The following is a 13,674-nucleotide window of genomic DNA, read 5'->3' as shown; positions in this document are numbered from 1 at the left end:
TAAATATTTTCATGGCTGGAAAATAAAATACAAAGAAACAGATTATGATGATACTGTAATGTGGAGAATTTACACTGCATTTATAATGGTCTGGTTAGGTAACATTTACCATGAAGAGCAATGTATCAGCAATGCTATGCTACTGTACTGTCATCGTGACTTAACGTTTCAACTAGTAGTACTACTGGCAGTAGTTTATCCTGTAGGAGAATGTGAATGTCCCAGTACTGTGGTAAAGCAAATTGACTAGTTGATTTAAAAATGTTGATAGACCTTCAATCATTTTGAATTGTAATAGGAGATGTGTAGTAGCTACACTACAGTATTCTTCATGCACACAAGCTGTACTCACTGCACCTGTGCTCTGACTGAACAAATAATGGAACAACTTATCATCACATGAAGTTAGCAGTGTAGCTATGTCAACTTTTACATTATGAACATGTGCTCCTGTAACATAAAATACACAGATGGGACATCATCAAATGTAAGCGGCTGCATATATTTTCAAAACATTGCATATTTCAAAATGCTGGACGTGGCCTGGCCAGGCTAGACTATAGGCCTACAGTATCATCACACCATTCGCTAATCATCAGTCGAGCCCTACGATAAACATATTTTTGCCCCCTCAGTTTTTAAGCTTGCTCTCCCCCACCTTCCCCTCAGCAACCAGTTCAGTTTCCATCTCTGCCCTTTTGGCTACAGTGGTTTATTTTGCAACATTAAGGAGAACCCAGTGCAACATCCATGCATTCTGAAGTCCCTGACACCCACAGGGTTACACTGCTGTCCAAGCTGTCTCACGAAGCGCTCTGTACCAGTAATGGTGGCTGTGGTGAGGTTAAAGTGTGAGAAGAGTGTGTGTGAATGACTCACAAAGATTTTTTAGATACAAAAATTACAGAGCAAGAACATCATTGAACATATTACTGTCCAAGTAAAATGAAACTACGTCTTTCAAGCATATGAAATCATCCTTAAATATTTTTTACTTGAAACAGAATAAATATTATCTTGCATAACCAAACTCCTAAAACTCTTAGTTGTTGCATTCTAATGCTAAAGCCACCAACTGACTTGTCACCCAATTACAACAGAGGAGAATGTGTTTTTTTGTTTTTGCATTGAAATTTGGGGTTTGCCACTAAATATTCTGTGAAAATGACCAGCAAAAAAACCTCAAGCCACCCAGCAGTGTATTTAAAGGCTCTTCTCTCTCATCCAATATAGAATCAAGAAACAACTGTCTTCGTTTTACATCTCCAAGAGAAAGAGCACATGGTATGATATGAAGTCTCAAACTTTATACATGTTATCTTTTGATCTCTAGTCATAAAACCTGAAGGACAACAATTATTCATACAGATCTTAAGGTATATTGTCCTATTTCTTAACACTTTATTTAATGTGCACTGTACTGTAATTGATAAGTACTTAGTGCTTGGAACAACACATTAGTACAACACATTTACTCATAAATTACCATTACAAGCTCACTACAGTGTGTCACTACAGTGTGTGGTGGCAGGTAGCCTAGCAGTTAAGAGCATTGAGCCAGTGACCGAAAGGTTGCTGTTTTAAATCCCAGAGCTGACGCTGACTAGGTGAAAAATCTGTTGATGTGCTCTTGAGCAAGGCACTTAATCCTAATTGCTCTGGATAAAAATGTCTGCTAAATGATTTTGACTAATTCTACTTTTTTCTTTTAAGAGGGTGATGAAGGAGCTGTGTCTACTTTTACTGATCTGCTGGGCAGGCACACTCCAGTGCCTGGCAGGGAGTTTGAGGGGAAAGATTCCTGGCAAGCCACAGGAATGTAAGCAGGCCGAGTTTGTCCCTGGTTACAACCTGGCAGGGGAAGGTTTCGACATTGTGAAGATGCAGCGAAAAGGTTCTTATGTGATCGACATGGAAAATTGGGAGAGGGAGGGAGACACTTGCGAGTTAGGTGTCAATTTCTATTTGGGTGGAGTAAAACAGAAGCTTCCCGCAGCCATGGCAAACTGGAGAGCCCTCACCGACTGCAAGCGGGAGGTCTCAAGCAGCATCTATGAATCCAGTGAGTCCCTCATCAATACCACAACTTCAGCCGTGACCAACAACTGGAAACTTGGCCTGGACCTTGAGATGAAGGGAGTAAAGTTCAATACAATCATTGGAGGGACAGATTCCAGAGAAGCAACATATGTCATTGCAAAGTCGAAGCAGGACAGATACAGTTTCACCAGGCATGAAGTCCATTGTAGCATCTACAGGTAATGCACTCAACTTCAGCGACTAAACTAAAAGATTCTTAAAGAGACTGTAATATGAGGCTAATATGATGCTTTTCATGAATATTGTGTATCCATTGCATGATAAGTTCACATACAATACCATCACATGCTTACCAATTGCGTTCAACTTAACTGCTATTAAAGACTAAAATACAACCGATTATTGTTAAATGTTAACCAAACCATTGTCACTTTTTTTCTCAGATATAGCCTGGTCGAAGATCCTCCTCTTCACAAACAATTTCTGAATTCAGTGAAGAAGCTCCCCACTGTTTATGACCTCATTTCTAAGCCGGCCTATAGAAACCTGATAGACACATACGGCACTCATTTCACCTCTCAAGTCAACCTGGGAGGGAAAGTGAGCGCTGTAACTTCCATCAAGTCTTGTCAGGCGACTATGAACGGACTGACAATCACTGCAGTGAAGGACTGTCTCGATGTCGAGACCTCCTTGTCATATCAATTCAGTGCTAGTTTGACCGCCGAGCTTCACTACTGTAATGAACTAAAGAAGAAACTTGGCACCAACCAAAGTTTCAACAGCATGTTCAGTGACCGCCACTCAGAAATTAAAGGAGGGGTAGTAAATGGAGGCGACCTGCTGTTCACAGGTGCGTTGAACGCAAAGGCCTACAAAGAGTGGCTGGAGTCCTTGAAAACAATCCCTGACGTGGTGCACTACTCCCTTAAGCCCCTTCACTTCCTGTTGAAAAGTGAACATCCTGCTCAACCTGGGCTGAAGAAAGCAGTGGAGGAGTACATCCTTGAAAACACCCTGATAAAGAAATGCTCAGAGTCCTGTCAGATAGGTACGAGGACCAGCAAAAGGGATCACTGTGCCTGTGTCTGCAACAGTGATCAGAGCATCAAGTCCAACTGTTGCCCTGCTGGGAAAGGCCTGGCCAGGCTGCAAGTCTATCATTTGAGAGCAAAGGGCCTATACGGGGACATCTTAACCGAAACGGATAGTTTTGTTGAGATCTCATATGATAAACAAGTCAAACTCACTGAGGTGATCAAAGACGACAACAATCCCGTTTGGCCAGAGAGCTTTGAATTCGGACCCATCCATATCAACTTTGCCACTAAACTCACTTTCAAGGTGTATGACACAGACGGGGCTGTTTGGAACAAAGATGTAATGGGTGAATGTTCCTTTGATCTGCGTAGAGGAAATGTGACTGACGTCTGTGTGTTCAAATATGGCACATTCTTCTTCTCCTACACGGTGCAATGTGCTCCCAGCCTTGGAGGCTCACGCTGTGAAGAGTACATCCCCTCTCCTATGAGCGCCTCCCTGGCAAAAGTCTTCCACTCCAGAAATGGCATGCTGGCTGGGGAGAAGTGGCGACTTGAGTTGGGCAGGAATACCACCAATGATGCGGTTGACAAGTTTGGCTTAAAGAGATGTCATGGTGAATAAGGTATGAGGTGAGCAACGAGTTGGTGACTGCTTCGCATAGCATAGTTCAGCATTTCAGATGGTCCCTTTGGCCACAGGCAGGATCATGGTTAGATGATTCATGTGAAATTAAGTGAAATGTGTCATGTGTTTCTGTTCGATCTGTAACATTGATAGTATGAGGAATTGCTTTGCATTGGTTTCTTTTTTGCATTAAAGCACTGAGAAAGACAAAATATGTTTTCGTTTTTTCTTTGTATCTTTCGTCTCTGTGTTTCATAATTGTCCTTCAATTTACAAGAGGCTGAATGTATCGAACAGGAGAAAGCATCTGAGCGAGTGAAACAGCGCCCCTCTGTCTCTCTATGTGTAGGCCATCTATCTGATGCTGTCTGGTCCAAAAAGGTATGACCATGTTTGCCGCCTGTAGCGTTGAAGGCAAGGGAAGCCAGCGAGCATCTGACCGCACTTGACAAAAAAAAGTATAAAACATGTGCTAATTTTACTCATCTCATATGTATATACTATATTATATTCCACTGTATTTTAGTCAATGCCACTCCGACATCCTAACATTGATATATTTCTTAATTCCATTCTTTTACTTTTAGATATGTGAGTATTGTTGTGAATTGTTAGATACTAGTGCACTGTTTGAGCTAAGAACACAAGCATTTCGCTACACCCCCAATAAGATCTGCTAAAAATGTGTATGTGACCAATACAATTTGATTTGATTTGATATCACGGTCGCAAGGCATATGAATTAACAGGTTATAGAGCAAACAACGCAATTATCCAGGCACATAGATAGTAACAATGGCTTTTTGGGGGAAGGGGGGGGATTGGCTTACCCAGTGATTTTACCTGACATACCGCTACTGATGGGCCTAGTAGTAAATATGTAATTTCACAGATTTTTTTAAATTACATTTTCATTTGGCATGAACACATCCAGGGAACCGTGTCTCAGTTCATTTTCTTCAAGCTTGGGAATGTACAGCACACCTGAGCTGTTATTGGGTTAGGACACACAAGTCAGAGAAAGCATTTTTGTCTTTGATAATAAAGTTTACTTTTGTTCACTTGTAGTGGCTACACTAGGTAAAGATAGAAAATACACAGTAGCCTATAGTCCACAATGATGTGTATAAGTTAATACGCACAGTACCAGTTAAAAGTTTGGACACACCTACTCATTCAAGGGTTTTTCTTTATTTTTACTATTTTTTACTTTGTAGAATAATAGTGAAGACATCAAAACTATGAAATAAAACATATGGAATCATGCATTAACCAAAAAAGTGTGAAACAAATAAAAATATATTTTAGTTTTTAGATTCTTCAAAGTAGCCACCCTTTGCCTTGATGACAGCTTTGCACACTCTTTTTTAAATTTTGTTTTAGGTTTTTAGGTTGTTCCTAACCTAGCATTTGTATGTTTGATATATATACATATACACATATACACATATATATATATATATAGAAGATTTTGAAATGAACACTGACCTTCTACTTAATCTAATAACCATGTGCATGCTATGTATTACTTTGGAAAGGAAAGAGAAAGGTGGATACCTAGTGTGTTGTACAACTGAATGCATTAACTGAAATGTGTCTTCTGCATTTAACCCAACCCCTCTAAATCTATTGTAAGTCTTCATTAAGCTTGTTTGGTTCACCCCAGAGAATTTTGAACTCTCAGGAGTCAGGTATGTAGTGTCTCTTCCAACTGATAGAGGGCAGTGTTTACTCGGAATTCCATAGGTCAGGTGATAATGTACACTACATACCCTTCAAATTTGTGGATTTGGCTGTTTCAGCCACACCCGTTGCTGATAGGTGTATAAAATCAAGCACATAGACATGCAATCTCCATAGATAAACATTGGCAGGAGAGTGGCCCGTACTGCAGAGCACAGTGACTTTCAACGTGGCACCACCATAGGATTCCACAATTCCAACAAATCAGTTAATCAAATGTATTGCTGCCCCAGTCAACTCTAAATGCTGTTATTGTGCAGTGGAAACGTTTAGGAGCAACAACGGCTCAGCCGCAGAGCCACAAGCTCACAGAATGGGACCGCAGAGTGCTGAAGCGAGTAGCGTGTAAAAATCGTCTGTCCTCGGTTGCAACATTCCCTACCGAGTTCCAAACTGCCTCTGGAAGCAACGTCAGCACAAGTACTGTTCGTCGGGAGCTTCATGAAATGGGTTTCCATGGCCGAGCAGCCGCACATAAGTTTTAGATCACCATGTGCAATGCCAAGCGTCGGCTGGAGTGGTGGTAAGCTCACCGCAATTGGACTCTGGATCATGCTTCACCCTCTGGCAGTCCGACGGACGGATCTGGGTTTGGCATATGCCAGGAGAACGCTACCTGCCCCAATGCATAGTGCCAACTGTAAAATTTGGTGGAGGAGGAATAATTGTCTGGGGCTGTTTTTCATGGTTCGGGCCCCTTAGTTCCAGTGAAAGTAAATCTTAACTCTACAGCATACAATGACATTCTAGATGATTCTGTGCTTCCAACTTTGTGGCAACAGTTTGGGGAAGGCCTTTTCTGTTTCAGCATGACAATGCCCAGGTGGACAAAGCAAGGTCCATACAGAAATGGTTTGTCGAGATCGGTGTGGAAGAATTTGACTGGCCTGCACAGAGCCCTGACCTCAACCCAATCGAATACCTTTGGGATGAATTGTAACACCGACTGTGAGCAAGGCCTAATCGCCCAACATCAGTGCCTGACCTCACTAATGCTCTTGTGGCTGAACGGAAGCAAGTCCCCGCAGCAATGTTCCAACATCTAGTGGAAAGCCTTCCCAGAGGAGTGGAGGCTGTTATAGCAGCTAAGGTGGGAACAACTCCATATTAATGCCCATGATTTTGGGATGAGATTTTCAACGACCAGGTGTCCACATACTTTTGACCATGTAGTGTATCTCTAGTGCCTAGTTGCCACTGGAAAAATGTCAGCCTTAGTAGCGGGGTGGTTAGGACTAGCCACTAGTTCACCTTTTGAGCTATTTATGTATTGATGGTTAGAGTTGCAGTCTGACCCCTTAATCCTAATTTTTTGGGGATGTCTGTATAAGGACTGAAATGAAAGAAAATGTAACTTCCTCTGTGGAGATGGGAGAACCTTCCAAAAGGACAACCACCTCTGCAGCACTCCACCAATCAGGCCTTTATGGTAGAGTGGCCAGACAGAAGCCACTCCTCAGTAAAAGGCACATGACAACCCGCTTTGAGTTTGCCAAAAGGCACCTAAAGGACTTTCAGACAATGAGAAACAAAATTCTCTGTTGAAACGAAGATTGAACTCTTTGGCATGAATGCCAAGCATCATGTCTGGAGGAAACCTGGCACCATCCCTACGGTGAAACATGGTGGTGGCAGCATCATGCTGTGGAGATGTTTTTTAGCGGCAGGGACTGGTAGACTAGTCAGGATCGAGGGAAAAATTAACGGAGCAAAGTACAGAGAGATCCTTGATGAAAACCTGCTCCAGAGCCTCAGACTGGGGCGAAGGTTCACCTTCCAACAGGACAACGACCCTAAGCATACAGCAAAGACAACGCAGGGATGGTTTCGAGAAGTCTCTGAATGTCCTTGAGTGGCCCAGCGTCGTCCGGGTTTGGCCAGTATATGCCGTCATTGTAAATAAGATAAAGGTTAAATAAATAAATACAAAAATAAACATAGGTCCTTCAACAAAGTACTGAGTAAAGGGTCTGAATAGTTATGCAAATGTGAAATTTCAGTTTTTAATTTTTTATAAATTTGCAAAAATTTATAAAAAGCTGTTTTTGCTTTGTCATTATGGGGTATTGTGTATAGATTGATGAGGGGAAAAAACGATTTAATACATTTTAGAATAAGGCTGTAACATAAAAAAATGTGAAAAAAGTCAAGGGGTTTGAATACTTTGCGAATGCACTGTAACAGTTTATCAAGGATAACTGCCAGCATTTTAAATGTTCCTAATCTTACCTTCTGGTAACTTTACACAGTGGGTACTGAAGGCTGATGCATCGCCCACAGTCTTCAAAATGGTCCCGCAGCCAGGAGGAAGAAGAAGGTGGGAAATTCCTAGAGGAAAGGGCAAACAGACTGTCATAAGCCTACAGACTAGGTAAGAAAACTTAACAATCAAAAATGTGTTAATCGCGTGTGGATATGGAAGTACGGTGTCCGGTGTGATTGTAGTCGTACACTTTATGATTATAAAACTATGAGTCGCTATGGTACATGTAGCGCAGAGCTGTGATGCGTGATAATAGTCATCTTCCCTTTTTTCTGAGGTCCCGCTATCTGAAAGTGGAACAAGACAGCCAGAATGGCGCACAACAACAAACTGAAGACAAAAATATAGGTAGTGGTGAACAAGTTCATTGCTCTGAGACACCCAATTGGGAACCGAATAGCCAGATGGAACAGGACACAGTCCCTCCCTCCCCCCAGGGAATATCTGCACCAACTGTCAAAACACCCATCAGGTGCTTCACCCGGAGACCCTCCTGGCTCTCCATCCTCTCCCTGTCCTCATTCCCCATCGCAATACATGCGCCTCCCTCCACCTCCGGCTTCTACCTGCACAAGGAACACAACTATCCTCAGCACTGTCCCCTGGTGTGGTGGAAGTGTTATGAGAGAGCCACCGACAGCCTGGAAAAGTCCCTGCGGCTGCTCAGTGCGGCCAGGCGGAGGGAGAACCGGCTGCGGCATGCGCTCCTGCACCTTAGAGAAAATCTTCTGAAACACACCCTGCTTCGCTCACGGGACAGAGCTAAGGGCAGGGGAGGTCGAATTCAGGGGTTGGAGAGGAGATGGAGATAGGGCAGGAGGAGGTGCCAACCTGGCCGAGCCAGAGGAGACTGAGATGGATGAAGTGCCAGAGGACTTGGGGTTTAAGAGGAGGGGGGTTACTACTTCTACTGTGGAAGAGGGCGAGAGGACGATGGGGTTAAAGTGTCCGGGGGAAGCTCTCGGATAAGAAAAGGTGGACAGGGAACTGTGGATGATGGCTCTTGGAGCTCTTGCGTTGATGAGAGGGAGAAAGAGGGTCGAAGAGGAAGACGAATTCCAAAGAAGGCTCGAGGTCGAAAGATTGGAGAGGCCACAATATATGAAGGAGCGCCACAGCAAATCTATGAAAGCTACTACTGTCACTGTGGCGCATCAGAGTGGTGGAGGTGTGCTGGTAGTCAAGGTAGCGCTGCCACCTGAGAAAGGGGTGAAAGCTGGCATGGAACTTCACTGCAACCCTCAGCTGTCCATCCCCCTGTTGCAAACACAATCACAGGTGGACCTGCAGCAGATACAGGCACAGCCCTCGGGCAGAACAGCACTGCAGGATACCCACAGCCGGGTTCAGTTTCTGCAGCCTGGCCCAGCCTCCCAGCAGGGGCTACTCCTCACAGACCTGAACTGCATAGAAGCAGAGCCAGCGGACAGCCAGCAGCAGGAGGAGCAACTGCTCTTAGTGCCTGTACCCTCCGAAGACTGGCTAAAGAGCACAGTTGGGATGGAGGGAGTGGCAGAAGAGGTGGGAGCACAAACCATATTAGTGTCAGAGGTGTGATTTCCCAGAGACTTGTTGGAGGACAAGGGTCTGTGCTTAGAGGGTAAGGGTAGAGGACTGAGGCTTATATTACCCACTGATGGACAGCGAGGCCATCGCTTCAGACATCAGGACTACTGTGGTGACCAGTGATGTGAGGGAGAGCTGAAAAGAACACTTTGAAGGGTTTCAGCTCCAGCTTAGCAGTGAGTTTGTTGACTGAAGGCTGTATTACATTAACGGGCCAAAGGGTGGAAGCCTTTATGTAGAGAGTGCAAAGATGTCCGCATACTGTTGTGTTTTATGTACTAAGATGATGGTATGCTAACTTATAACTTAATCAGATGAAAAAGGAGCCATTTAGCAGGACAAATAAGTCAGTCATATTCTTACCATGCAACACAAAATGCTTCATAAAATGTTTAACAATTTGCATTCCATGTGCTCACTTCACTTAGGCTTGTGTAGTAGAGCATACAACGTGGAAATGAAAACATGACAGTATTAATCAAATAAATCATGCTCAATTACACATTTCATTGCCTGTACTTACAATTATTACAGTATTAATCGAATAATGTATAATAATTTCACCATCCGTAGGCCAAAGACTTTGTTCATGCTTACACATTTTGGTTGCGTGTCCACTCGCACCTCATCAGGCAAATGACATTTATATGGGTGGATCCCAAAATAAATGCATAAATGAAGTTTGTTGTGAAAAAACATGACAGATAAAACGATAAGTTGCATAATGTTTTTAAATGTGTGCATGCTTATCTCCTCCGACAAAAAAATGCTGATGCAAAGGGTCTGTGTCAGATTCATCCTCGAAATGTGGCTATCGGAGGAATAGACACTTCCGTTTGCCTACTAACGCATTGACCTTTTATCGGTTTTCGGGTCATGGAGGAGAGAGGATGGAAAAAGTCCCTAGATGTAGCCTGCCTGGTGCCTTTCCACACAACCCTCTCATGTTGTTGCTCTGTCTTTAAAGGGGAAATCTGTGATTGCTATGTACATTTATGGACTTTTAATTTCATGATATATAGCCATTGTTCCTCATGATCTTAGTTCAACTGTCCAACCCCATCAGTACCCAAAGTATACACTTGTTGTACTCCTTTGTAATTGTAAACGAACACTGTATAGCCTCAAAACATGGTTTAAAATAAAATTGTATATAATAGATGGTCAGTCCTTGCATACACAGTTCTGTCTATGAATTTTGTTCAGCCCCATCCCGCAGTTGTTTACCGAAATAGTGGCGGGGTTGATTCGTTATTGTTTGAACTGCAGATTGCCCCTTCGATTTGGGATTCGGTAATTGAGAGTCGCAAGAACGCCCCAGAAAGAACACACGTTTTTATTTTTCTGCCTTCGCGACACATAACATGTTTGTTTGAGTCTGAGGTAAGCTGGTTACCGCTGGCTAATTTTAATACAATCGTTTTAATGTAAGTTAAAGCCGAATGACTAGACTTTAAGTTGCTCGTCATTAACTAGCCAAGTGTCGCGTGGAAATTGATTTGACGTCCTTGCTACAAACGTTACTAGCTAGTCTCACTATCTCAAGTCATAAGACGTGGCCATAAACCATTTAACGTTAGCTCAATATGCTAAAAGTAAACGAACTGTGCCAGTATGACCCCAGGTGAATGCTTTGTGTCATTGTACGCATTTCACTTTTAATAACCCACCTTTTTGTTTCATGGTGATTACCCGGGTAGACGGTTTATAATCGTTTGGTGAAATGGTATCTCCGAGAGCTGACAGGGGGACAACCGCGCCTGTAACCGTGCGACCACTGTGGCCCCTCGATGTTTGTGGTTTGTGTTGTATGGAATTGAAGCCTGACAGAAATCCTCAACTCCTACCATGCCTACATTCTGTGTGTCAGGAGTGTGTTCCCCTAAGTGATTTCAAGACCGGTGAGCCATGTTGAAAGATGTCACACTATTTAGAAACTATTAAGAATTTGAGTGATTAGGTTGCATTTAGTATAACTAGGCTGAAGAGACTTGACCACGGATCAGATTCAGTCTCTGACCAGTCTGATTCACAGTCTGTCCAATAATTAAAATATGCCACACATGGACTAATCAAACCATTTCTGTGGTAAAAGTGTAAGTCTGTTCAAGACATGAAAAAGTGATTGCAGACAAGCATTCCTGTCCATCCTGTGAATTGAATATCACTTCCATTTTCTCCTAGAATGTCCGGTCTGTGGAAGGCAGTACACTTCTTCCGAAATCATTGACAATCCTTTCCTCCCTAGCTTCACCACTGATTCAAAACCCTGGGTAGGTAATGGATGGGTGCTGCTGTGAATGACAGTGAACAAAATAATATTTATCACTCAATGTATTGTTGGCTATGAATGGAATGAAAGCTGATATGATACCCCTCTCTTTCAGTGTGGGGGTTGTGATGAGCCTGTGGTCTGTGGCTGGTGTGTAGAATGTGGCGAACCGCTCTGCTCTGACTGTGTGGCAGCCCACAAGAGGGTGAAGTTAACACGCAACCATAATGTCCTACCCCAATTACCTCCAGGTACAACCTTCTGCCATTATGTCAGACCAGGCTATGACCACAAACATTTAGCACTGGCCAATTAAACTTTTTAATCCAATGGAACACCTTATTCAAAGCAGTGTTAACGCCTGCAGTTGGATATTTATTAGCTGTCAGTGATGGCGTGAAATGTTCGATCTCCAGGTTTCAGCAGGACGGCGTTGTGTCCCATCCATAAGAGAGAGCAGATGAAGCTTTTCTGTGTGACTTGTGATCAGCTGACTTGCCGTGATTGTCAGCTAACCTTCCACAAGGAGCACAAGTAAGATTTCCCTCAAGCATCTCCAAATAAAATTGTATTTGTCACATGCGCCGAATACAACAGGTGTAGACTTTATCATGAAATGCTTGCTTACGAGCCCTTCCCAACAGTAAAATACACAGGAATGGAGCTATATACAGGGAATGGAGCTACAGTGCATTCACAATGTATTCAGACCCCCTGACCTTTTCCTAATTTTGTTACAGCCTTATTCTAAAATGGATAACGTATTTTTTCCCCCCTCAATCTACTCACAATACCCCATAATGACAAAGCAAAAACAGGTTTAGAAATTTTTGCAAATGTAATAAAAATCAAACTAATCACATTTACATAAGTATTCAGAACTTTGTTGAAGCACCTTTGGCAGCGATTACAACCTCGTCTTCTTGGGTATGACGCTACAAGCTTGGCACACCTGTATTTGGGGAGTTTCTCCCAATCTTCTCTGCAGATCCTCTCACGCTCTTTCAGGTTGAATGGGGAGCATCGCTGCACAGCTATTTTCAGATCTCTTTAGAGATGTTTGATTGGGTTCAAGTTCGGGCTCTGGCTAGGCCACTCAAGGACATTATCCCGAAGCCACTCCTGCGTTGTCTTGGCTGTGTGTTTAGGGTTGTTGTCCTGTTGGAAGGTGAACCTTTTCCCCAGTCTGATGTCCTGAGCGGTCTGGCGCAGGTTTTCATCAAGGATCTCTCTGTACTTTGCTCTGTTCATCTTTCCCTCGATCCTGACTAGTTTCCCAGTCCCTGCTGCTGAAAAACATCCCCACAGCACGATGCTACCACTGCCATGCTTCACCGAAGGGATGGTGCCAGATTTCCTCCAGACAACGCTGACAACGCCTGTTATAGAGGTCCTGGATGCCAGGAAGCTTGGCCCCAGTGATGTACTGGGCTGTACGCACTACTCTCTAGTGCCTTGCGGTCGGAGTGCGAGCAGTTGCCGAGCAGTTGCCGAGCAGTTGCCGAGCAGTTGCCATGCAGCTGCCATGCAGCTATAGAACTTTTCGAGGATCTGAAGAACCATGCCAAATCTTTTCAGTCTCCAGAGGGGGAATAGGTGTTGTCGTGCCCTCTTCACGAATGTCTTGGTGTGTTTGGACCATGATAGTTCGTTGGTGATGTGGACTCCAAGGAACTTGAAGCTCTCAACCTGCTCCACTACAGCCCCGTCGATGAGAATGGGACGTACTCGGCCCTCCTTTTCCTGTAGTCCATGATCATCTCCTTTGTCTTGATAACAGGAGAGGTTATTATCCTGGAACCACACTGCCAGGTCTCTGACCTCCTCCCTATAGGCTGTCTCATCAGTGTCGGTGATCAGGCCTAACACTGTTGTATCGTCGGCAAACTTAATGATGGTGTTGGAGTCGTGCTTTGCCATGCAGTCATATGTGAACAGGGAGTACAGGAGGGGACTGAGCACGCACCCCTGAGTGGCCCCTGTGTTGAGGATCGGCGTGGCAGATTTGTTGTTACCTACTCTTACCACCTGGAGGCGGCCCGTCAAAGTCCAGGATCCAGTTGCAGAGGGAGGTGTTTAGTCCCAGGGTCCTTAGCGTAGTGTTTAGCTTTGAAGGCACTAT

At 43.7% G+C, this 13,674-nt stretch overlaps 1 protein-coding gene across 1 annotated transcript; it reads left to right on the top strand.

Annotated features, from left to right (window-relative positions):
• Positions 1-1,719: 1,719 nt before the first annotated feature.
• Positions 1,720-3,705, top strand: prf1.8 (perforin 1.8). Its single transcript, XM_038971533.1, has 2 exons — positions 1,720-2,258; positions 2,484-3,705. Exons 1-2 carry the CDS (start codon positions 1,720-1,722, stop codon positions 3,703-3,705), a joined length of 1,761 nt encoding a protein of 586 aa, XP_038827461.1.
• Positions 3,706-13,674: the final 9,969 nt, after the last annotated feature.

The sequence above is a fragment of the Salvelinus namaycush genome, chromosome 32 (genome assembly GCF_016432855.1).
Source record: "Salvelinus namaycush isolate Seneca chromosome 32, SaNama_1.0, whole genome shotgun sequence".
NCBI classification, from domain to species: domain Eukaryota; kingdom Metazoa; phylum Chordata; class Actinopteri; order Salmoniformes; family Salmonidae; genus Salvelinus; species Salvelinus namaycush.
The sequence above is the reverse complement of the archived record's forward strand: the minus strand, read 5'-3'. Positions and strand labels throughout refer to the sequence as shown.